We start from the raw sequence: 26,565 nt of genomic DNA, 5'->3' as shown, positions 1-26,565 counted from the left end.
GGAAAGGAGCTAAATAGTAAGCCTCTCTCAGTTCTAATGTCTGTGTTTCTGTGATGAGATGCTCACAGATCCAGTATCGCAGGGCTGTGCCGGGGTCCAGCGTGGGCTTTGACCTAGCCGGGCTCACTACTCTCACACGAGCAGTGTGAAGGTCTTCCTCTTCTTTCTCACGGCTGCCTCTGGAGTTAGAAAGTGTATTTGATGTTTGGCAATGTTGTCCCAAATTTTCCTCTACTCTTTTTAATTATTTTTTTTTTCCAAAAAGGAACTTTCCCTGTTAGAGCTGATGTATGCCATCAGCTACTGATCCCGCTAATAAATCTTTGCGCATGTGAATCTGTCTCCGCATCCTTTGTGCGACAATGATGACGAAAGAGCCTCAGAGATCAACAGTAACATTGGTGGGCACTTGGCAAAGATTTGGGACTGTCTAATCACCGGCCCAGACCCACAGATTTTCCTACAGTGTACACTGTAGGACCTTTATCAGCTTGATCTTCATTCCTCAGTTTTGATCAGATATTTTCTCATATCTTTTTCTTAACTCTGATTCCCAGTTGACTGCTGGTGCTTCTTTAGATCTGCAAATGGAACTGAGGGTTTTGGTCTCCTCTATGCAATCTTTTGAATTAATCTCCCTAATAAATAAAGCTGGAGAAGGTGTTAGTTAACTGTCCTAAAAACCCCAACTTGCTCCTTTATCACTATTTTTTGTGGAATCATTTATTTGTGCAATCAAGTGCTGTGCACTTGACTTGTGCAAGTGTAAACTACTGCATAAAATGGACCATTGCATAAAAAGAATAAGTTGCATAAAGACCTTTATTACTCTTATTTTGTGAAGTAGTAGTGGAGAAAGATTTACAATACCTACATGTCTTCAAACTACCGACTGAAAGATAACTGGAGCAGACTTATCTTTTGAACTGCCCTTTTGAGTTAAAGGAAGAGTGTTTGCACTCACAGGTGACTTGTAGCAGGCTGAATTATGGCAAAGATCTGGCTCAGGAGACAGTGAATCATACCAGGCTCATGGTTTTCATTTAAAACATTGATTTATTTAGGCCTTACAGCTAAAATTATAAAAAATAAAGTCATGGGCAAACAAAAACAAAGTCAATCTTTGAGAGACTGGTGTGAGGTTTGTGTAGGAGGTGATGTTCCTACATCTTCCAGTAATGCATCTCACACTACCAGTCTCACAGATGGGGTATCAAATTAGAAGGACTTTAGCTTTGACCCAGGTTGGCAGTTCCTGCGTCCCTATAACCTCCCAAACATGGCCTGTGAGTCACTAAGTCAAGCGTAACCGAACTGCCAGAAATATAGAGACTGTATCATCTTAATGAGTGCTAACGCTTAACTCCACTCTTCTAGAGCTTTGTGGGAAATCTTACTAGAAGAAAATTTTGGTCTGCTTCTAATTCTTTGACAATATCTACTGCCAGTGCTATACATTTTTCTTTTCAACCACTTTTCTTAGTAGAAAAGCCAAGTAACTATGATGTTATCTATACATACATGCAAATTTCCTACCATTTAATTCAGGGCATTAGACAACAAGTTATAAAAATAGCACAGACATGAAGTTAAACTCAGCACAAATTTCTGCTGGAACAGCTTAGAAGAAAAAGCAATTAACTCTCAGCTGTAAACTTTGGTATTCTACCTGTGCTAGCAAATTTTCACTGTGTTATATTTAATCTGTGACCAATTTAAACATTACACTACATATCTTTATGTCAGTGACTCTCTTAAACATTTCTCTTACGTAAGCAGGGATGGCACACACTTGTTGTGGGATAGAAAACACTGATACTGTAGTCCCTAACATTATGGCCACCTAAGAAACAATATTATCTTATAAATAAACTCCACACAATTATCAGTCTGAAGAAGCAGGAAAATCTATGAAATACATGCATTTAAATTGCTCATTAACTGAAGAAATGACTCCATCAGTATTTTCTTTGACTGACAAGCTGCTAATAGGCAGAAATATTTTTCACCATCTGGATCAAGTTCAACCCCAAAGCCCTTATTTCTCACATTTGCTACTCTATTGCATTATGCTTACAAGTTGCAGATATTTAGAATTTGCACTTCTCGATAAAATGCAAAAAGGTTTTTTTTTTTTTAAACCGGAAAACAGTCCCAAAGATTTTTTACATTAGTATGGTTTTTAACTTGAAGAAAAACTTCTACTGGATTTTTAAAAGAAAGCTACGAAAACATTTCTTTGCTTCAGCTGAGTAAAAGCCTCAAATTTGATCTGACAGTATTTTTCACAGTTTCTAGAACTGTTTCACCTCTTTAAAAAAACAGGTTCCTTAAGGCATGCCAGTTCCCTGCTAGAGACAGCACTACTACAGTGGCATAAATTAAAACTGAAGACTCACTTGTTTTCCTTTACTTTCGACTGTGACCTGGGCCCAACAGGTGTTATTATTAAATTATTGCATGTCTTTGTGGAGTGCCTCAAGATATCCTGGAGCAACGAGACACTGTACAGTTAAATTTTCCTGGCTATGTGCTGTTTTATCACCTGAATTTCATTTGATTACTTCAGCACATGAGTGAACTAGATGCTGATGACAGCAGTATTTCTAATGTACCTTGCAGAAACGCTGAGTGAAATGTGTTCAGCTCAAGGGGAGCAGTCAGGGCAGCCAAATCATATGGGCTCAGGTCAAAACAGATGTGCAGCCAGCATCCACTCCTGGCACCAGCTCTAGCCATCGTGAAATGTGAAGACAGGACTGGAGGATGTGAAAATGCATGAAAGAGCAAGAGCAGCTGGACAAATGAGACCCAGCTTTTCCTCCGGCATGGGGAGAAGATGTCACCTCCAAGATAAAGGCTGCACTGGCAGGAATGATGCTGACATCTGATTCTTCCATGACACCCAATGCTACCCCCATTTCTGAGGTCTTGCAGCCTTTGCCAGAACTTAAATCCAATAGAGAGAAAACCAGAAGCAAGACAGCAACAAAGCCAGATGGAGAAGAGCAATTTATTCCTCCTCCCTGTGCTGGGCAGTTTCGCACCAAAGCTCTGGAGAGTCTCTTCAGACCTACTAATACCCTATGCCTATAAAAAGGCCTTGTGCAGAAAATATCTCTGCTCAGCAATTTTCTTTTAATAATATCCAACAGCTTTTTTTGACTTCTTATACAGATCTATAAGAACTAGTTGGTGAGGAATTCTTGCAACATGATTTCACGTTACTTTTTTATCCTTGTCATTAATTTCCATTTTATGACAGAGGAAGTATTCTTGAATGATTGCTAACAACTAAATTCCAATATTGCAGAAACAATGGTTTTGTAAAAGATCTTCTGTCAATTAGTAATGAAGATGTAAAACCAGGAATTTTATGACATGAATGATTTCCAAAGCTTATTTTAAGTTGCAGACATGAAAAATCGTTCTTATTCTCTGGTTACAGCAAAGCACATTTCAATCATTCTGAGACGGGGGAGTGTACAGTAAAATACTGATTCACAACTCTTGCAAATAAATGACATGCAGAATTATTTTCTATAAAAAGCTCAGTTCTGAGTGGAAGGGGGTTTTCTTGTCTGTAATTTTTCCACCTGTAGGTATACAAGCAAAGAAGTTCAGGAGCCTGCACTATCTCCACAGCAACAGCGTAATTCGTATTGACACCGCAGGAGCTATATGCTGGGCTGAGCAGAGGGCTTGCTTACCCCTATACATTTCTAGGTAGCTTTGCCTAATATAGCCTAACCCAACCTAACCTATCCAAGTATTTATATTTTGCACTTGGCAAAGTGGTACCGGAGGACTATATTCAGCATATCTGTTACAAGTGCCTAGTATAGTCACTGCAACTACTAGCACAAAGATTAGTCCAAAAGAAATGGCTGAGATGTTTAAGTTAGGCTTTTAAACTGCACAGTTTAAATATGGCCCTGTGGTTCTTAAAGTTTAGATTATCATGTCTGATCAAGACAGAGCAGGTAAGAAAGAACTGCAAATCCTTGTCGCACCATAGCCTTGGGAAGCACTGAAGGGCCATAACCCTGTCTCACTGTGCCTTGAAATAGCTGCTATGTTTTTAGAAGATGCACCCAGTTAAGGCTCACAGAAATGGGATTCACTGCATCTGGCTTTAAACATTTACCCCGTAGGTGCCTGGGGCGGAGGTAGTGACCGCAGGCTCCCTTTACAGTCAGTGATTGATTCATCACATCTCTTTTAGACAACAGTGGCAGGTTGGTGCTCTTGACCATGAAGAAAGGAAGAGCTGTTCACTTTGGGATTTTTGAGGTGGAGAAATATTAATTTAAGAGAGAGCAAATTCATATATAAAAAAATCAGCTAATGTTTTACAACATTTACAGAATTGTCCCAACATCATGTGTAAATAATATTTCTGCAGGAAGCCATGTTTCAGGCTTTCCAATTGTGCAGGTAAAATATTTCTGTGACAGGTAAAAGGCAAGCTAGAACATCACGACCCATCTCTCTCTGCATGTGCTACTTTGACATCTTCCAGAAGCTTATAAATAAATGCCTAATGGAAGCATATTTTAGCTAGGAATTCTCACTCTAAGCAAATTATTTTTAATATTAGTGGGTGTCCAATAATTGTCTGGCACTGAGACAATAAAACATTTTTGTTTTGGGCAAATTGAAATGTGTTTGTTAGAGTGTTACTGAAGAGTCATTTTGTTTACACAGCCGAGGCCACACTGTGAACCACTCTGGATGCTAAATGTTGCTAGGAATGCTAAAACATTATTAGGAACCAGTTCAGATCAGAGTAGAAATACTCTTTTTTTTTTTTTTTGAGGACCTAACTAAACCGAAGTTTCAATTCAAATATCTCTAAACTAGGGGACTGAATTCGTATTCTAACTTTTTACTCTGGTTCATGTCTGCTATTTTTAATGTGACTGAAACAATATAACAGTCCTTAGCAAAAAACCACATACTGGGGCTCAGCTCAGCTTCTACCACTTTTAATGGGAAAGCTCTTTGCCTTCAGCATGTTAGAAACATGATGTAATGGAAGTAAAAGAGAATACTCAATTCGATTGATACTGCAAGTGGAAGTAGCACCAAGGAATGGAAAAAGATTTATAAACTAAAATTTAGTTACACAGCAAAGACTGACATTTTATTCCTAATGGTCAAAATTAATCAAAATTGGTAGTATAAGCCTTACAGGAAAAATGTTACCTTCTGCAGTCTACTTCTAGCAAATGCTGTTTGAATAGTCATAGGAAGGGCAAGCTAGAAAATTTTGGACCAAACTAAAGCGCTTTGACAGTCACAGAGCAAAGTAAACAGCAAATTCATCCTGGTTGTTCACGATCTCATCTGGGATCACATCGGTGGGACGTGTGTCTGCAGGACAAGTAGGTTCAATAAACTCCCGCAGCCCACGGTCCTTGCCAGGGCTACGCTGTCTTGCCCATCTCACCTCACCTTACTGACCTGGCTTGATTTTGGACCTGACTCATCCCTACGGAATTTCTGGGAGGCACAGGGCTGTGGACCAACCTTGGTTGTTGCCACCAGACTTGCCGTTCATGCCCTGGGACTGCACCCCTTGTTGTGAGGCTGCTGTCACCCTTGTGTCCCAGTGGAGCAGCTCCCTGTCACCATCAGTCTTGCATCCAGGTTATTGTCCTCCAGCTGCTATCCTGGGCAACCGAGAGCTGACTGCAGTTCACTCTGCCCCCTTTAATCCAGTGTCTTTAAAAACAGCGGTAAGTATAGAAATAGAATAGCAACACTGCAGCTGCATCGTTCACTGGCTGCTCCTTAAAAACTACAGTAGTGGCAAGCTAGAAAAAACATAAAGGGGTTGGATTACGCAGGCAAGTGCACACAGGCAGATTGCTCCTAGGCACATTGCTCCCAGGCATATGTACCTCCAGTTCCTGAAGATTACAGCTACACGAGTCATCACTTTTCTAAGCAATGGTCGGAATACCAGTTGGAGGCCAATTTATAGCTGAGCTGAGCACTTATTCCAGTAAGAGTGCTCAGATTTCTTTGGAGAACACCCCATAGGCAGCCGTTCCCATTAAATAGCAACGAGAAATTAGAAAGACTGGGAGAACAGAGAAGAGCCAGGTTAGATCAGTAAGGAGGGATAAATTTGGCTGAGATCAAGAATAAAGAATATTTAATTGTGTGTGAGTGCCTACGCCACCTTCACTAACCCTCCTCCATATCACCCTTGCGGGTAGGTGTATGCTGCTTAATTTATATTCAACCTCTCTTCTTCTTAGGAAATCACTCCACCTGTGATCCCACACGTTCTGGTGTTTGACACTTCCATTATCTTTCACTCGGCGTCTGTTGCTATTTTCTAATCACCAAATGAAGTGGGGGGAAAAAGGCAGAGGCCCCTCCTTTTCTCTTTTCATACATGTACACATGGACAAATACACACCAACGTGGACAGAAATGCTATTCCCAGTCCCGTATCTCTCCTTTCACCACCATTTTGCTACCAACTGGAGGGAATTCAGAAAGCAAACATGATTAAGCAGTTGAGTGGATTATTTTATAAGGAAAACAGAGGAGTCAATGACTGCAACTTTTGGGGCATGACAGAGAATCTACTCTCTGTCTGTGCAAAGTAACCCACTGGAGAGTGTGTGTTACCAGGCTTTCCAAATCAGCAGCTAGCTCCACAACAAAGATGCAGGTTTTTGAACATGCTCAGATTGTGGATTTTCTTCTACTTTCTATTATTGTCCCAGTACCAATCACTTTAGGAAATCCATTCATTGTATCAAATATTTTTAGAAGAGAAGTGCAAAGAAAAGTTGGTCAAAAATACACTGAATATGATGAAAACTTTCTGACTATGGACTACAAAACAGTTTCTCCCTAGAAGTGGTGAATCTTTATACTTGGAAAACTTCAGCCTAGTAAAACACTGATATTAGAAACAATCTTCAATAGGCAGTGAGAGAGGATAGATAGTTTAATACATCTTTATACTTTGTAATTTCTGAGAAGCAGGGATTCAGTTGAGATAATCACCTTTTTCTCTGCATTGATACACCCAGATCTGCCACAGTGAACCACTAGCACAGGCAGTGTACCTGAGACCAAGGCAGGTTCTGCTTGGTGAAGATGAAGACAAATAATTCAGTCTCCATATACATTGATAAGAGAAGAAATAACAACAGGCCTAAACTGCAGCAGTTTGGCCATTTCTAATGATGAGGAGAGTTAAACACGGGAGTGGGCTGTTTGGGAATAATATGAAATTTCTGTTGTGGCAGGTCTTTAAGTAGAGATTAGATAAATCTGCGAGAGAGGAGGAAGGTACAGAAGACACCCTCAGGGCACGGATTGGACTCGGTGACCACCTGAGGTTCCTTACAGACCAGGTTTTCTCTGATTTGATGACTAGGGCTGAAAATACCATGATTTTCTACAGCATCAATTGTTTGGAAATAGGTGGGTTGGGTTTGTTTTTTTTTTTTTTCCAAATACTTACTACGCTGTCAAAACATCTCCTATGTATTGAGTCCTGACAGTGAGTGAATTTTGACATTTGGAGGAGAAGTGCATTGAATATGTAGAGGGTTTTATTTACACCACAATACAGAATTTGCTATCTCAGTCAAGTTTAGCTTTTTCCTTTCATGCATCAGTGCAGTGTTGCTAAAATGACAATAAAGCAGGAGGATGACCTTCCGTTGCAGGCAGGGCTGTGGGATCTGTAAACAGAATCTGCTCATAAGAAATATTATTAAATGCTATCAAGCTTCTGACTGTCATAATAAATACATTCAGAGGCATTTGAAGGGGCAGGCTGAGTGCAATGTAGGTGATCTGACTGGAATACGAAAAGAACTGTGGATGACAAGCTAACTGAATAGAAAAAAACCCTAATGGATGGTGATGGAGCAATATGGTGTGGGTCACAGCCCAGGACCTGCACTGACGAGCAGCAGAGCTGCTGGGAGAGATTTTGGAGGGATGGGGCTGTCCCTTGTCTTGGCAGGCACCCCATCCCCATTTGGCACCCTGCTGAGCAGCCTCACTAGGGCAGGCACCCATCTGCCAACGCATCCCCGTAATCATGGACTGAACACCTGCCATGCACCCTGACACACGCATTAAACACCGAGAGCTTGTGAGAGGCATGACATTTATTTCACTGGGAACTGAAATCGGGTATTTGTCCAAAAGACAATGTTCTGGAGTCACTGGCCAAAGAGGTGTGAAATGAAAAGGCATATGGTATAAAAAACCAGTTCTCTCTATAAAATCAAGTTTTACCTACACATTATGCTTCCTGATAGTGCAACACTCCTCTGGGAACAGGCAACATCCATGAATATTAGAAAAAATGGTGAGATGTTGAAAAAGGTCTTTCCAAGAGCTACAGTTTCCACTATAAAAATATTTTCAAGAGACAGTCAAGAAGGAGTATATGATCTGACAGGGAGCAAAGCAAGAGAGATGCTATTTTTGTCTTCTGAAAGACTGGTTGTAATTACAACAGTTGAGAAAAAAGCAGATTAGTGGCTCATCTCTTTTTCCTCTGTAATATTTCCATCATTGTTTGACATTCTTTTTGATTCAGTAAAAAATCTGAAAAGCCCTCAACCACTGTGGGTTTTAGGATTAGAAAAGGAAAGGCTATTTTTGTTCAGCCTGAAGTCTATGGTAGGGAGAATTACCACGAGTTCAGTATGCTGCTTTGGCAGATATATAACCCTGCTCACAGCTACTAACATATTCTCCTTCTGGTGCAAAGGTGAGAATCAGGGATATGATCTTGAGTTCAACATAGCATAAAACATACTTTTAAATTAAGTTTGTGCTCACATAACTCCTGTAGCTTCCTCCAGCATAAATATCAAACATATACCTTTGGGCTGCTCTATTTTCCATTGATTATCCATAGATCAGTGGGCCCCATAGGCTGAGACAGCAAATGCTTAGGAAATCGTATCTGTGTTATCTTATCTTCATTTATCTTTCTTGTGTTTGAAACTTTAAGGTAGCCAGTGTCCTGGAAACCCTACCCTTTGCTGCAGTAGCATAGAGCAGCCACAGGCAACCGGAGGGGTGGACTGGTTGCTTTGATACTCCAGCCACCTTCAGTAACAATTAGAAAAGCTGGTGAAGATCATTACTACAATTATATGAATGAAGCTAGAGACTGAACTTGGTCAACTCAACTGAAGCACAATCTTTGCTTGGTGAAATGAAGCTGTTTCTACCAGTATTTGTATTCTTTTCCTTATTGCACAAGTGTTAACATCTCTAACTGGTTTGCTATCTTTAAAAATGTTAATAGGACTTAGGATTGTGATGATTGATGTCTCTGAACCTGAACAAATATGTTTCTTTTGGTCAAAATAAACAGAACATGAAAGAAAAGTAGCCCTATTGGGTTAAACCAGACATCCAGTTAGCCCAGTAGCTTCTTCTGAAGTTGTCCAGTAGCAGATGTTTAAAAGAAAAAATAGAAGAAACATGATCCTTCCCATTTTATAACCTCTCTGCTTCTTGAAATCAACAATTAGTGTGTCCTAAGCTACATGACAAGAGTGCTAAAAGTTGTAATTGGATCCATTGCTTGCTAACTTCTCTAATTCCTTTTTAACTTATTTATTTTTTATACAATATCCTGTAATAATGAGCATCAGAATTTAATTATGCATTGTACAGAAAGGTACTATCTGTTGCCTGATTTAAACCTGAGACCAGAAGATTTCTCTGGAGCTCCCTAATTGTGATTCACATTCCCTGTTTTTGTATCCATCCCGATTTTGTAGACTTTAATTTCACAAGCCATGGATTGGAGGAGTCCAATGAAATGAATTAAAAGTGGTACCAATATTCTAAATCACATTTTTAAAATATGCTGAACTAATTTTCTGCATGAGGTAACGCACCCAAGTTCGGCTTGAAAAAGAGGAACTTTTGGGCCTTTGAAAGGATTATTCTTTAGCTATCCCTGCTAACAGGTTTGTCAACTGTATTGCTGAGTGTTCTTAAACACCTTTTTAGTGAGACGCAAAAAGCTGATCAGCTACAAATATCACACCATCTGTAATACTTTGTATCTTACCTCTGGATTTGGGATTAAAAATGAGGTATAAACAGATGAAAATGCATAAGACTTTTAAAACCTGTAGAATAACTAGACAGTTCATATTTTACAATCATAGTTAGCTCAAAGAGATTTTGGCATTATCTCATGAAATCTTTGCTGTGGGTTATTAGCTCTTAATCATTGCTTCAGGGGAAGAAAGGAGTCGGGGCCAGCAAGATGATTCAGGTAAAATTGCAAGAGGATAACCCTTTTACCTGTGCAACCCCCCCCAAGGATTTTCTGTATTCAGTTAAATTTTGTTTAAAAAATGCTTCCATGCACATCTCGGGACCAAATTTAGAAATATCCCATGAAAAGCTATTCTCCCAATGTCATCTTTAGAGTAAATGAAGACAGTACCACTTGCCCACATGGTCATGAATGTATGAGCACAAAAGTGCAACAGACACACATAAGCCCATTCCTATCTGAATTTTAGCTTGATTTTGAAACAAAAGAGTTCTCCTGGGCCTACTGCAGCCTTGCGTATCTGGACTGAATTTCTTGCTGATAAAAAAAGTAAAGCATGCACTGTTAGACAGCTTACAATGCTTCTTTTTGAACACTGAAAGACTAAATGGAAATGCTGATCCCTAAAATGCACATACATTGTATGCGCACACCTGTACTCAAACACCTCCTTTTATGTGTTGATGCTTAATTTAACAGTGAACCCTTCTTCCCTTTATACTCTTTTAAACACAAGCCTACATTATCTTTTCCCAAAAAGCCTTGGAATTGTGGGATATTTTTTTTTTAATAGGAAAAAGCAAATTTTAGCAAATACTAACAATAGAAAGTGTACTCCCAAATGGGTACAACGGTCATGGTCTGTAATTACGCAATTTCCTAAACACTGAAAAAACATTGACGTGAGTGGCTGGAAGATTAATGTTACACTGATGACAAAAATGGAAAAACAATTTGGGGAATCAAGAGGTAATTAAATTCTTGACAGACTCACTTGAATAAGGACCATTAGCTACATGAATGAATTATTCCCTGGAGGCTTTGATTATATACAGGAAATAGACATTAAACAAGTACTTTCATTGGCAATATAAAGCTTATTATCTCCCAAAATAAATGACAACATGAGAGTGGTCATTTCAAACTAAAAAATGGAGTTTTGACCCCTGAAGGAATGCAATGGGATGAATAAGTCCTTTCACAATGCAGTTTGTTATATATTTTATACCAAGTTATCTGCATGTGCAAATAATGTGCAGAGGCTGAACTCTGATTCTATGTACCTTGTAAATCTGGTTTCAGTCAGTGCAATTATTCTGCATTTGCATTGAACTCGGGAACTGTTCTGTAGAGCAGTAACGGGGAAGTATTCGCAAGTATGAAATATTACCTTGCTGACACATAGAGGCTTGGGACCCACTGCACTAGGAACTGCATGTTCATAGCAAGAGGAACTTCTTACCCTGCTAATCTGTCTGAGTGAAAGGACAGAATAAACTGGGATAAAGGAAGTATTATTATTCCCATTACAGTGGGAAACTGAAGAAAGAAGAGATTAAGAATGAGAATTTCAAACTAGGCAGAGGACCACAGGAACGATGGGTCTGGAAGGGACCCGCTGAACCACTTGGTTTTGTCCCTTGCTAGCATCTACCTACGACTGTGTCCTCTCACCACCTGGTTTTGGCCCTGCCCTGTGTTTTCTGCAGCCAAACAGGACTTTTTGCTGATGGTTTCTGAAGCTCTGTCTCCTGCTTTGCTCTCAGAAGTCAGGACCGTTTTCAAAAATAAATCCCTGCAAATGTAATGTCAAGCATTCACTACTGCTACAAATGCAAGCTACGCTTCAGCAGAAAAATATACCTCAACAGCCAGGACTGTGGGCATTTCTCATGCTATAACTCTTGCTAGCCAGACGGCAACGCACAGGGTATTAGACATCAGGCTAGTGAGAACTGTTGACTGTTGGGCACAATAAAGCGATGCTGCAGAGCGGTAACAGCAGGAAGGCTGTTCTGTCCAGATAGCGCTGGTGGAAGGGATCTTGCCTGTTTTGTGTTGGCTGGCCCGTTGTGCCTGCTGTGAAACACACCTGTGTTCAATGTCTGTCACAACTGTCAAAGCAGAACATCTGAAACCTAAATTTTGCATCCAGGACTCTTTAACATTCAGCCTTTTGTTTGAGATTTAACAGCTTTTGAAGCCAGGGAATTTACACTTCATGCCCTATTTCATTTAACAATTATCCATCTGCGCTGGGTTTTAATGTCTGTTCTTCGCTATCCATCATTTAACTACAATCGCAGCTATCACAGAATGCTCTTGATTTTCTTAGTATCTTCCAATTAGGAGGCACTGTCAGTCAGTATTATTATAAAAGGAATTATTCAGAAGATTATATCATACAATACTCCTGTCTATATTTCACTATACTCCAGGTCTTGGTTGCAACAATCTAAATATTCCTTACGTTGCCAGAATTTTCTCTACTCTGAAACATATAAAACAATTACAAAGTGCAATTTCAAAAGGTTTCACTATTTACGTACCCCTTTTGCATCAATTACACCAGGTTTTGCGTTGAATTTCACTGTCTTCAAACGTGCACGCTCCTTTCTTTCAACTCTGAGGAAAAGCAAACACAAATAAACACATGTTGATCATAGCAGCGTTTGTACGACATGTTTGATATCTGATCTCCCAAGACCATTGGTGGCTTACTATGCATAAAGTGAGCATTTAAGGCAAATTTTACAAATTGGAAAGAGCGAGATGTCAGGTCACTTCCTCAGCCAAGCAGCAGTTTTCTGGCAAACACAGGACTGGATTCGAGGAGCCTTGGCTGCCCTACGCCAGCAGAACAGCACTCTCTCCCAACACACGTGGGAGTGTGGTAAAAGCACATTAAGGACAGATTTACCCTCTCTAATTTAAGCTGTCCAAAAATCAGGCAACATTTAGAGTTCTTCTGTGGTCAGAGGAATGAAATAAGGACAGAAAGAGAATAAGCTGTTCACCTCAGTGCTTTCAGATGTGCACTTCACGATGGAGTAAATTTTAGATCATGCAAATAAGGTAAAGTGAATCCCACAATTTCTGAATCCATTTTTTAAAAACCCCCATGATTTCAGACTAATGAACTGCTTAAAAAATACCTTAAAAATTACTATAAAATAGCTTACAAAACAGCATGTGACACACAGCAGTGGTGAACAGTGTCTAAGCTCATGGCAAATACAAAGTAAAAAGGATGAAGTTTCAACACGATGGCTTGCGAAGATGTAAGAAACTGCAGTTGTTAGAAAGGAGAGTCTTGCTCCTTTTCCATCCCACTGCCTCATTTCCCATTGCTCCCAGCAGAGCCCCTCGTCGCTGCCTTCTCCGCAGCAGAAAAGTAACAGAGTAATAAAAGTGAATAGGTTGTAATGGTTTTAAAGAGTTAATCAGCCGACTGAGATGATCCAGTGGCTTGTCTGGCTGGAGCAGGCTGGAAGAGGGGAAGGGGAGGCTCCTCTCCCTTATGCTTCAGAGCAACCTTTGCCTCGAATCTCAAAGAAAACCAGAGAATTTCTTATTAACCTGAGTTTGAGGGAGTACCTAGAAGCTTTCCAGGGGCCAGTGTGTTATTGGACGATTCTTAACAAATGTGTTAGGTATTTTAAGTTTTTTCAAATTGCCTCAAACCCATAAACCAACATTCACCAGGCACACGCAGTCAGCCTGCCCATAGCTTTGCAGAGCCACTTGCACATGGTCACTGTTTAAATCTTAGGTTCTGCAAAACTGACTTTACAATACCATAGATTTTTAAGGGTCTTGCCCTCAGCTCGACTGAAGTAATTTTGAATATGCTATCACTGGAAAGTTTTTCTTGTTTTAAAAACCTTATTTACAAGTGAATTTCAAATTTATCTTCTGAAAGATGGAGGTATGCTATTTGTTAGAATATTCACGTGCAGAGAAACTTTCTTGAGGTTTTGATTACTTAAAACTACAGTTTTGCCAAAAAAGAGCATTTCTGAGGAGATGTAGAAATGCCTAGGGGCAGAAGAGCTATTTTCAGCCACTCTAAAAAGCTGTGAATTGGGTGGGTGGTCTTATTTAAACCATGCCCTCCACAAACACCTGCAAGCAGATAGAAGGCAAAGAATTTATTTTACTGACTCATTTCAGTGAAGCCCTCATTGCGAGTGGCTGAGTTCTGAAAACAAAGATGGGCAGGTTCACACTACCAAATAGTGCGGCCAAATAGGAAAGGACACAAACTATACATTTCGGGTTTTTCTTCTTTGGGCTGGTTCTAGTCTGGCCCCATGAACTGACCACCCGTTAGCAGGTGGGTGCATTGGGTGAGCTCATCCTCACGATCAGTTTAATACAAACAAATCTAGTATGTGTTCACCAAGACTGCCCCGTGAGATGAACCAAAGGACAGAAAGAGAGGTCAAAAAGGACATTTGCTTTGAAAGCTCAATCCTGGTCTGAAAAACCAGAGCATACAGCCCCTGTAAGCCCATCTCCTGTGACCTGAGAGCCCAAACTGCAGTGGTATGACCCAAAATGTGGCTTAGTCTGTACAATTCTGGTATTTATATATTTAAAGAAAGTTGAAGTGCTCCAATTAAAAGCCTCAAAAGTTATTTGATCCTGATATCCGTAGCTTCAATAAACACAGCTTGAGAGAGGAGTTGTTATATTGTATATGCAATGCTTTCAGAGTGAGAAAATACTGAGATCTAAAAAATTCTCTTTGGGAGAGAAACACATATCAAAATCATTGGCAACGAGCTGATGCCAAACAAATTAAATCTAAAGAAAACACAGACAGTATTACTTTTTAATGCTTAATATCTTTAGCCACCAAAATAATATAGAAGAGGAATGTGTGGCATCTCTATCCATTTGTATCTTAGAATCAAGACTGGACAAACAGAAGTTACAGTCCTCAGTATAGAGGGAAAAAAGAGACACACAAGGCATTTGTAAAGGACATCGCACTAGATAATTCAGTGTTTCTGTTCCTAGATATTATGGATCAATATCCTGATTTCCAATATTCAATGAATGAGCATTATTTTAAAAACATGTCAGTAAAAATTAAAATCTATTAGCATACTGAAATATATGTGGTAAATATTTTACCTGTGGGAAAACTGTATACCCTTAGTATATTTGGAAAGTTCACATTATTGCAAGATTTACATATGTTGTATATTTAAACTTTTAACACAGTATGCTTAAGTAATAATGCCAGGAATTAAAAAAAAAAATATCTAAGAAGGCGTGAGCTATCCCCTAAACAAAATCAACCCCTAAGAAAACCAGGTGCAGAGAGAGAAATCTAAAGAAAGGAAGAAGCTATTCATGTCCTTACTCACCTTGACTAATATGGTCATTACTGTAAAAGTGACATTTACTACCTTTGCAAAATCATCTACAGAATCTATAATCTACTGGCCCAAGCAAAAAAATCTGATCATCTACCTATAATTGAAACAGTAACTCTATTTGTCTAAGATTAGGAATTGCTCTAGGAAATCTAAGTTGAATACTGCAAAGCTAGCTTATAAGAGCTCGATATTGTATTTTTATTAGACACTAAATAGCTGGTAAAAAAGTGAGGTTTATTATATCCTCCAAACTGGTCCACATATGACCGTTTTTCTAACTTTCAGTTTCCCACAAATGAGATTAGAATACATTCCTGCAAATCTCTTGGTTTCTAAGTATGGATAGTAACAATACCTAGTTTCTGAGAATTATTTTTTAAAATACAAACTCTTTTGATAGAATGATAACACAACATGTTTCCTTCTGTCTGAGTGGGCTTATATATTTCCTACTGAAACACAGCGAATGTTGGTTACTATAGTTACAGTTTAAATTTAGAATAAATGCATTTCTCTGTAAGTGTGGAATATTCATATGGAAACAGTGCAAATGCAGCTTTCAAATTAAATCTATGTTATTAAAAACACATGAACAGTCTCAAACTTAAACTGGCAGATGAAGTCCCTTGGTAGTACTGGTAAGAAATGAAGACTTGAGGCTGTGTAATTGCCTAAATAGGATGGATGCCTTCTGAGAAAATAATTAGCTCAAATGAACACAGCATTCTGCTTATTAATCTGTGTTAACATTTAAACTCATTTCAGCCCTGTCTAACTTCCGGAAACATCTGCTTTTAACTTCATTTCATATTCACTGCATAAAGAAATTTGGAAATTAACCCTGAAGAGTGGCTCTTATTTATGAAATTCATCATAATTGCATTAACAGCCATGGAGGCATCGCTGCTTTCTACAGGCATAGCAGACAGTTGAGGAGCTGCAGAAACATTCTGCACTGCTTTGAGAAGTATATAAATAATGTCATTAAGTGCCATTAATCCTCCAGGCAAACATACCAACAACGTTCATACATGCTCAGCATGCCTGCTGAATATTACAAACATTTCATAATCTGGTACTGTGTTAAAGATAGCACACAGTGTTGCCTCCCATTACAATTTTCCTGACACCTTCCACAATAAAACTGTTCTCGGTTACTTATAATTTAGCTGAACTGTAAACCTCCAAGCTGAAATTTCATGTGTCTCAGGGCAATTACATTACTGTTGCTGCCCGAAGTGTCAATGAAATGGGTTAGTTCTTGAAGAAAGGCTAGGATAAAATAAATGGTTTTGCCCAGTTTAATATACTCTTAAAGCACTTCAGCTCAGGTGCTCTACTGCCTTCATGTCTGGGACTTGAAATGTGGCAGTAGGTTGCTCTGGTATCAGGAATATACCTCTCTCTTTCCTGAAGGAATCAACCCAATATCTGAAAGTCGGAAAAGCTTTGGTTTTCACATGCTTTGGAGAACTCTGTTAGCATTTAGCTCGGTTCTCCAAAGATTTTGTCTTTGTTGAGGTGGTCAGGGTGCAGGACTGCAGTGAACTAAGATGTTCCCATAATTTCTTATCTGAGCTAGTGGGACACTTTTGCCATAGACAGAGCTAAAAAGGTAACTAAAATGAGGGCGATAAAAAGTATATAATATCAGTTCTTTGAGCATCATTGATCCAGCTCTTAGAAAATACATCTTAATTATTATTTAGAAGGAACACTAATTCAAGTACTTTTAGTACTTTTTTGAATCTTCATTTTTGCAATTGCTACATTTAAAGAAAAATAAACTTTACCCACTTTTTCCCAAAGACAAACGGAGTTTAGGCACAAAAAGCCTTTTGCAGCAGCTGACACTGTGAATGCCTAAATAGCACACGAGTGTAAATTCTTTACATTGCTTTAGCTGACAACAAACCTACCATCCCTTGGACAACATATTGATCAGTCAGCTGAGGAAATTGCTTTTAAAGGAAGAAATGTTTCACTTCAAACTGTATCCGTTTTTCATTCACCACTGCAGCACAAAGCAGGATAACCGGGGGGGGGTTGTGCAAAAAATGAAGTGAAGGGGGAGGATTCCCATCTGCAAAATTTGCAGAAGCCCATGCCCCTTTCTAATTATAGATCTTCTTGGTAGAGCTATGCCTAAGGGATGGAGGAAAGCACAGATACGATTTCCAAAACTACTTCGTGGCTCAAGTCCCATTTTCACTGAAACTCAATGAGATTTCCAGAAATGCTCAAAGACACCTACATCCAGCATTCAAACGTGACTTGGGAGCTGAAATGCTCTGAGCCCCATGTGGAGACAGCATCGCCTTGCACAACTGATGGGGATTTCACCTCCAGCTTTCCACCCGCTCTCCAAGCGTAGCTCCCTGCAGACATACTGCTTGTGTACAGGGAAATGGTCTAAGGCCGTCTGAGATCTGGGACAGTTGGAGTATATTTTGTCTTGAAACCTTTCTTGGTAGTAGACACCTCATGGCCCTTTTTCCAAAAATGGTCAGGATTCATTGTCCTCTTCCCATGTAAAGCTAAAGAAGTGGAGAGGTACATTGAAAATATACCTCTGCCTTCAGTGTTTCCTCACAAGCAAGTTCAAGACTTCAGTTCTTTGGGATGCTACTCTCTCCCTACTCCTCCTCTAAGGAACTTATTACTGGGATGCAACACTCACTGCACCGCAATGTCTATCTGCTTTTGTGTTTCTGGGCATATGTAGCTGTTGAAAATGGGCCTCTGGGATTTTTCAAAATCAGACTTTCAGTTCTTCGTGTACACTGCAAACAAGAAGAAATCAAGCATAAGTCAACCAGACATGAACTGTGATCCTCCATTGTTGGGGGTTAATGGACCTCTGGGAATTTTGTCAGTGCCTTTCTAAAAGCACTAATCAGTCTTCACAGCGGAGATGTAAAATATCAAGTGAGACATGCTTTAATCTTCAATAACAGCATTCATCACTGATGTAGAATACAGATGCAAATTGCAAACTGGCATCGAGAATCAAATAAAATGGTTACAGTAGCCTAACTTGCACAGACTTGGCACTGAGGTGTTCTGCAGAACAAAAGTTATTTCCAAATCCAGCATGAGAACTGTAGTAAGGGGAGTTATCAAGTAGAAGAATGCAACGCAAAATGGATACTTGAAAGACCTTGCTATATTTTACATCTTTGTTAACGTGTTTCTTCTTGTCCTGCTTCGCCATTTCCAGGTCATCCACATTATATTTATTTTGTCTGCTCATCAAGTGAAAGATAAGTGAAAATATGTATTACTATTTATAGTCCAAATATGTAGACTCAGTCCATAGTTTTTTATTGCTTCCATTCTCTGCACTGCTTAGTTTTGTTTATGTGAGGTCTGGAGCTTGCCAATAGATTCCCATTCTCAAAATTATTTTTGAGCGTTCCTGAAGTGGTATTTTTGCAACACAACATGTATTTTTCAGTAGGAGAGAACATGCTCTCGTTCAGCTCTCCATCTTCAGTGACTTGCTTATAGAGAGCAGTTTAGCACCTGGTCAATATTTTATGAAAAAAGTAGACCTAATGCCATTAGGAAGTGAATCCTCATAAAACTGTGGAACAACCTTATTCTGTTTAAAGCCAAGGGCTATTTTCCTTCAGCATAAAAGTTTCCCATCATTGCAAGAGAACAGGAAGAGGTTTATACATACAGATACATATCAATTTTATTCCATACTTATTTTTTCCAATTAGATTAGTAAGTATAGTCTGGTAACTTATTTTAGTAACATGATTATGCCATGTTAAAAAGTTTTATCATCAAGGATTAAAGTCTTAAGGGATGTTTAGAAAGGTAGAAAATTTATAGGAAACCATTAAAAATAAAACTCACTTGAGTGGGTAAACATGCCCTTTTGCCAAGCTGAGCAGAATAAAAAATTTAAGTTGGCTTTTTGCCCACAGGGACTTCTGTGCTGGGAAAACCTCTGTTCCTTATCCTCAAATGTTTGTGCAACATCATTGTTTTTTATGTACTTTCCCCCCCATTTTGCTCTGAAAGGAGAGTGTGGTTACATGTATTTGTGGGGAGACTGTTGTCTGTTTGAGAACACAAATATCGGGCTGGTACCATCATACACTTTCAGCTGGTAATAACAGAGATACAAGTTGCATAACATTTTGCAGTCAGATGTACTTAAACTACCTGAAAATGGATATCTTAGAATGATGTCCAGTCTGAGAGCAGTTTTGTGGCTGCACATCTTAAAGACAGCAGAAAGATTAGTGTAAATATTTTAATGTTTTAGGACCAAATCCTCATTGGCTACAGTGGGAGCATTTATGCTTGGCCATTCTGGGGCAATCTATGCGAAATCACAGACTAAATTACTTTCAGACCCACTGACCCAAGTCAAGCAGATGATAGACACACGTCATAGAAAATGCTGAAGCTTGACATTCATGAAGTGGGAGGTTGCTGTTGTGTGGGGCTTGCAATGCAGGAGCTTTTCTGTGTGCACAGACTCAGCAAAGAAAAAGTGAAAAGATCTGGAGCTGTAAAATCAACGCTACAACAAATTAAAATCTCTTTACTACTGAATTAGAGCATCTGTCTAGGAATTTAATACACTCTCACTTATTATGTACATTGGTTTCATGCTTTTTGTTGGCTCACTTTAACTAATGTGTTTCCATAGGGAGGGAATCTTAGACATAGGCTACTCAGCTTGCTACTGCCCTTTATGGGAAGCTGAATTTGTTTTGTTTATCTATCTGGACAATAGGAAGGACAATGAGGCAGATAAAAATTCTTGTCATCAAAAGCCCAGTGTATGTAGAAATTCTAATCTAAATCTATACATCTATACTTCTAAATATAACAAAAATCCAGTGTAAATCTAATTCTGTTGGTCATTCTAGTGTAAAATAGTTATTTTTGATGATAGGGGAGCAACTGACATGTGCAAACATAGTGCACAGATAATACCACAGGCTGCCCGAGACATTGGTACAGGACTGGTAGTTATGTCCCCTCACCTTGGAGACCCTGCCCAGCATAATAACTGTGCCCTGCTCTCACCTTAGACATAGCTTGGATAAATCTTTTTGGTGGATGTGGAACCAGGAGAAATTTGGCCTGCAATATTCATTCATTAATATTCTATAATAACACCTGGTGACCGTTAAACCACAACTGAGTGGTTTGCACCCTGTTATGCTGAAGTCCTGCTGTTCCCAATATCAATATGATACAATATCACACCACCTTTCTAGCATTATATTTATTATATTTGGTTTCTAACCAACTGACTACGTAGTCCCATGGTCGAGAACAACAGCTGTAATCAGACAACAAATGTATACTGACAAATAGACAAAATGCTGTTTTCAGATGTGGAAAGAGTTGCAATGATATTTTAGTGGTGCAGGATACTGAGCATTTAGTTTTCGTTAATCTCCACTGAGGTCACCAGCTCACCAGCTCATGAAATTTGGTCCTTGCACAGATCAGTGGAGAACCACAATGGGGAAACACCCTCATTTCTTTGTGCTGCCTCTTTGAGTAACCCTCCTCTAGCTGCAGTGCTACCTTCCAGAAGTCCCTCTTAAATCCTGACTTTACAATTTAACAATCAACAAGGCAACAAGTACACACATTGGCAGCAGCACTGAAATCTAGTGACAAGCAGCTTTCAAACTCTATTGAATCACTAAGAGGTAAAGTCTGGTAATCTATCCAACATCCTGGAGAGAATAATGAGTGGCAGCTCCCCTATAATTATAAATTATGATTTCTTCTGGTGTATCACATATATCATAGAGGAGAAAAACAGTATGGAGTCTTGATTTATCACTCAAAATTTCTCTTATCAGCTCATGCTAAAATGTCACTGTGTGTAGGGCTCTCCTGTAAAAAGATGTACAAAAAATTTCCATGCTGTAGTTGCCTACATTTGGTCAAATGAATCTCAGGACTACTCTGTTTTAGATCAAGGCTCTCATAGTCAATAAATCACACCTGCAGAGGAAATTCAACTCAGAATTAGTACATTCTGGCAAGTATGATGAGCTTTATTATCTATAGCTCAGCCCTGTATGCATTGATTTCTCATCCTCCCCCTGGGTGGTATAAATGACCACAGAAGATGCTGGCAAGAGCACATCAGTCTCACTGGCTCTGAGGGATCATCCAGAATCCACAGAAAGGAAATAATACTCACTTTTCAGTGCATTGGAAAAGATAACCTTGTACAACTGAAACCTTTTATGAAATAATAGCAACCTCTCCCCACCCCAGCTCAGGTGTATCGCATCATTACATGAATGCAGACAGAAAATCAGATGCCATTGATTTTTCCAGACCTCTCAGATTCACTAGTGGAGAATCAGGATGACAAGTGAAGAGCATGGTAACTATACCTGCATTTTTTCAAATTCAAGACTCTTATTTTTAGACTCTAACCAACCTATTTTCATCTTGCCTCTTTTTTTCCTTTTTTTTCTCTCTTTTCTTCCAGCGTTGCCTAACCCACATCTTTTTCGTAGGCTGTATCATATGTCTGACCTTGACTAGAGACCCTCTATCTTTTGTCCTTGAAAACATCACTGTGCAGGTAACCCAATAAGGTTTAGGCACTTTAGCCTCTCCACCTTATAGAAGATACAACTTCATGTCTTAATCAGTTGCTTTGCTTTGCCCTTTTTTTCACCTACAGTTGTTTTATTATGTATGACAGCTTTTTGTAGCTTTTTGTAGTATGCACACTGCAAGTGAGCTTTGCACACATACTTCCCTCAGTAATAACTGAATAGACTTTCCTCTTTTCTCATTTGTGATCCAATCATGTCATTACAACAGTATTGACTGTAGCAATTAATAGTAGGCAAGTTTTTTTTTTTCAATATCTAGAGACTAAATCTGTTTAATGGGCACATTTTTCCCAGCTTGAAAATTATAATGTAGTTTTTATTTCTATCTGTTATGCAACGCCAAAATTGCTTTTTGCTGAAAATGCTGGTGTGGTTGCCATTCAAACATGGTCATGATTAGAGAAAATAAGGTCCTTGCAGGGCTCATATCAACAAGGTATTTGATGGCCTTTCAGTTTACTTTTAAGTGATTTAGACCAAGGAGTACCATGAACTCTATTAGCACCTGGGCAAACTCTCCTGAAACAGCAGCAGGAGCTCTAGAGCATCAAATGTCTCATTTACCCCCTATAAAAAAATGGGCATGATAATTTTTATATTAATGCTAAAGCTGAAATAGCTAGGAATAGAAAGTTTATATGAAGTATGAGAGCATTGCTGCAAAAGAGAAACATAACGCAGTTTGACAGTTTTCATTTTCCTCCTACCCTTGCAGATCTTGACCTTTCTATAGCAACTATCAACAGAGGCAGAAAGTAATACTGATTTGTGTGGTAGTTCTGATACTATCAGGGACTTGTGGCTAATTTTAGGAAAGCACCCAGGCAGAGTAAACAATGCAAACAATGAGAGAGATTCAGATGTCTGTTCTTTCTCCATCAGTCAGCACGAATCCATCACAGCTAAACAAAGGCTCAGATTTAGGTTGGAGAGTGGATGAAAGTTCCTTCATTTATATTATATGTGATATTGATCATCCATCAGTTTCTGGGCAGGCAGAGATTAAATTAACAGATTTTGAAGCCAAAGAGGACCATTATATAATTTAGTGTCATTTTTTATATCACACAGGCTGAGAAGTTTAATTCTATTACTCTCACAAAAGACAGACATACAGTCTTGATTTGAAAATGTCAAGACATTCATTACATCCCTCAGCAGTTTGATGCAATGGCTAATCGCCCTGACATTAACACAGGTGCTCTGCTTCAAATTCAGAGCTAATTCCCTGACTTGGGTTCTGGTTGTTCCTTTTTCTGCCGAAGCTCTTTAGTACATGGTGCTCTTTCCCCCTACCTCCCTTTCTTTGTGAAGTTACTAATCCACTGTAATTGAGTCACCTTTTGAGTTCCTTTTCGGTACAGTTAAACAGCCTGAGCTCTTTAAATCTCACAGCCAAAATCATATCTTCCAACTCTTGAAATAGTAACTGTGTGATTTTCCTTGACTTTCCCCATTTTTTCAGTGGATTGATGCACCCTGTCTTTGGAATAAAATGGAATATTTTAACATCATGGCCAAGGAGGTAGGAAGGAGGAGGCAGCACTCACCTCCTCTTGCTGGGTATAACTCCCATCTCCTCACTGTCTCCCTCCAGAGTGACCCTCCTTGCCTGCCACCATTCATCGTCCGAGGCGTTGATGACGTGAAGGATGTCTCCATACTTAAAACTGAGTCCTTGGCTTGGGAGGCCACTGTCTTTGCTCTTGTCATAGTCAAACATGGCTCTGTGGAAGGAAATAAAGATGTGAAGACAGGTGATTCTATCAGTTTTGGGAACATTTACTTCTGAACAATTTGTCGTATTTTATATTACAGCAAACCCTTGCTGCTTTCCAAAGGGAAAGGTCTTGCTCAGAGGAAAACTTTCCACTGTGAAGTTAATCTTTACAGAATCCTCTTTTTTTAAGAGAAACTGAACAGTAAAGCATGGTATTTACTGTTTCACTTTATGAAGAACAACCACCGTATCAGAGTATCTAGTAGACAAACCTGGTAGCCAGAAGCCCCTCTTGTCACCTTGCCAACAGCAATTTGTGGCTGTTGGGCTTGTCCTTTTCTCACATTTCCCTGTGCTCAGAGAGGGGGTGTCTGGCAGACAGGGGTGCATTGGGAGGACTAAATACAAGGGACCAAACCCGTGCTCAGGGTAATGCATTTCTTTAGGTGAATGGATGCACCTATCTTAGCATCTACTTCAGACCAGAAGTGAGCTTTCAAAGGGAATCTCTTGATTATTCCCACTCACGGTGCTTTGCTTCATGTCCTGGAGCTGTGTTAGGTTGCACACATCGGATTCCTGAAACTGGAAACTAAACTGAAAGGTGCCCTGACCCGAGCAGCACTAGTCTGACATACCCCCCCTCCAAATTTCCCTGCCCACCGCCAGTCCCCGGTGCTGCAGCACCTCATCAAGCAGCCCGAGCTACTTCCTTTGCTGCTGAAGATGTTTTCCACCAGTTTGAAGTGGACCTCTGCCTTGGGTATGCCTATACAAAAAAGTCCCATGTGTAGGACCTGTATATTAATATAGGATGTATACATAAGTCTAGGGACTCCATAAGCACAAACTGAGAGCTAGCTTTAAGGTACCGGGCTAGAAGACTGTGGCTGGATGTAGTTCAGCGTGAACTTACTGCCTAAGCATTCAACCCAGATCCTGGGAAAGATCTTCGGCCTGCCCTGAGCTCTGTATTACCCAGCTACAGTGATATCAATTCTCAGCCTCGTCCAGTCCTACTCCTGGCACCTACACCAGCAGTCTTCAGGGTAGACATACTCCAGTTTCTCAGGGGAACACCCTGCACATGAATCCCAGCAAGGCTGTACATGAGTGCAGGTCACTCGTTGGAATTACTTAGCTGAAAATCCAGATCTTGGGTTCTTACAGGAAAAAGTACATGGGAATATTTTTCCCATATAAAGTGTAATTTAAAGATCATGCCTGTCAAGAACTGATGTTTATTTCCTATAGGGAAAATAATATGATTATAATCCTGACTATAGAAATGTTAGATCAGTAAAATCCCAAGAGGTGTATAATAATTCCTACTCTTTTATTGTCAGAAATAAAGCCATGGCAATCTCTTCACTAGTAAACACTTCTGTGAGAAGGATTTGATATAATTAATTGTTGTGCATTGTAGTGTAATTGCAGAGAATGATTATAGCAGCTTTATGGGTAGATTTAAAACACTCAAGGCTACCTCTCATAATGAGGAGAACTTAAAAAAAAGTTATCAGAGTTGTAACTATGCAACCAAAATAATTTAAAAGCTCTCATAAGCGCTCACTCTGCATGAAAGGTCTGGTTCAGGAAGAGGAAAAATGCTATTTGGAATATGTCTTCTCTTAAAGAGTTTACAGTCATGTACTAACATGTTCAGAAAAGCCCAGATAATTCCCTTCTCTGAGGATGAAGACAATAAATAATCCTGCTGAATTTTACATAAACCATGAGCTTAGATATGCTTGTGCCTTTCTTGCCAAATGTTCTTGGACTGCATGTAACCTTTGAAATATTTTAATGACTTACCAGTGGAAATCCTTTAAAAACTTGGCTATATCTTAGGAAAAATTTACATTCATAAAGGATTCTTATCAATAGCAGGTCATCTGCTGCCTTCTCAAATAAGGCTTTCTGTGAGGAGGTATGATGAAGCAGCATATAAAACCAAAAGCAGCTAAGTATCATCAGTCACCTCTTCTTAACCAATTAATGACACCTGATCTCTGGAGAAATGGCAGTGCACACACAAATGGGCATGCAACGTATCATCCTGTTGGTATTGCCCTTATCAGCATGCAGTGGTCTGAGTTTTACCACTGTATTGAACAGTCGTCACCTTAAAAATTCACTGAATAATTGTGTACCTTGCCATGGAAGCCTATCAACATCTCAAAACCCTAACCACGCAGTTGGAGACCATGCTGAATACTGGGCAGATGTAATACAATCCTGAATGCATGCATAATTAAGTTACTCAAAACAAATGGCAGTATCTTCTGTTGGAGAGAATATGCAAGACTGTCACATCCCAGATGTAAAACTGGAAATGCTCCATAGTTGGCAAGTTCTAAGATGAAGGGTGTGTTTCAAAAGCTAAGTAGTAGAAAGAAAGTAGGGCAGTGTTCTTTGTCCTTGAACAGACACTTGCACCTCAGAGCCCACATATTAACTTAAAATCACTGACTGCCATCGTGCTAGCTGATGTTAACGATGAATGCAGATGGCAATGTTTGCCACTGACTTACTTTGATTGGAGTAATCATGTGCAATGCTAATTAAAATGAGATTATAGATCTCAGACAAGAGAATTTTTGAGCACGCTTTTCACTGAGTGAAAGATTTTGTGGCTGCATGCTCTACAGATGTTGATTACTCCATTAGTAAATGAAAATTATATGAGAGCTGACTTCAGTGCTCTTTCCTAAACATTTCAAATTAAGAGCCAGGTTTAAGTTGATA

General features: G+C 39.4%; 1 protein-coding gene across 34 annotated transcripts in view; it reads right to left on the bottom strand.

Annotated features, from left to right (window-relative positions):
* Positions 1 to 26,565, bottom strand: part of DLG2 (discs large MAGUK scaffold protein 2) — a 1,027,713-nt gene that overhangs the window by 37,082 nt on the left and 964,066 nt on the right. For all 34 annotated transcript variants that reach the window (XM_052812305.1, XM_052812308.1, XM_052812306.1 and 31 more), the window contains 2 exons: positions 23,648 to 23,824; positions 12,631 to 12,706 (listed from right to left, as the gene is read on the bottom strand). In XM_052812305.1, coding sequence (XP_052668265.1) covers positions 12,631 to 12,706; positions 23,648 to 23,824 — 253 coding nt within the window. The remainder of the gene's footprint in view (positions 1 to 12,630; positions 12,707 to 23,647; positions 23,825 to 26,565) is intronic.

The sequence above is a fragment of the Harpia harpyja genome, chromosome 17 (genome assembly GCF_026419915.1).
Source record: "Harpia harpyja isolate bHarHar1 chromosome 17, bHarHar1 primary haplotype, whole genome shotgun sequence".
In the NCBI taxonomy this organism is placed as follows: Eukaryota; Metazoa; Chordata; class Aves; order Accipitriformes; family Accipitridae; genus Harpia; species Harpia harpyja.
This window is presented reverse-complemented; position numbering and strand designations above follow the sequence as displayed.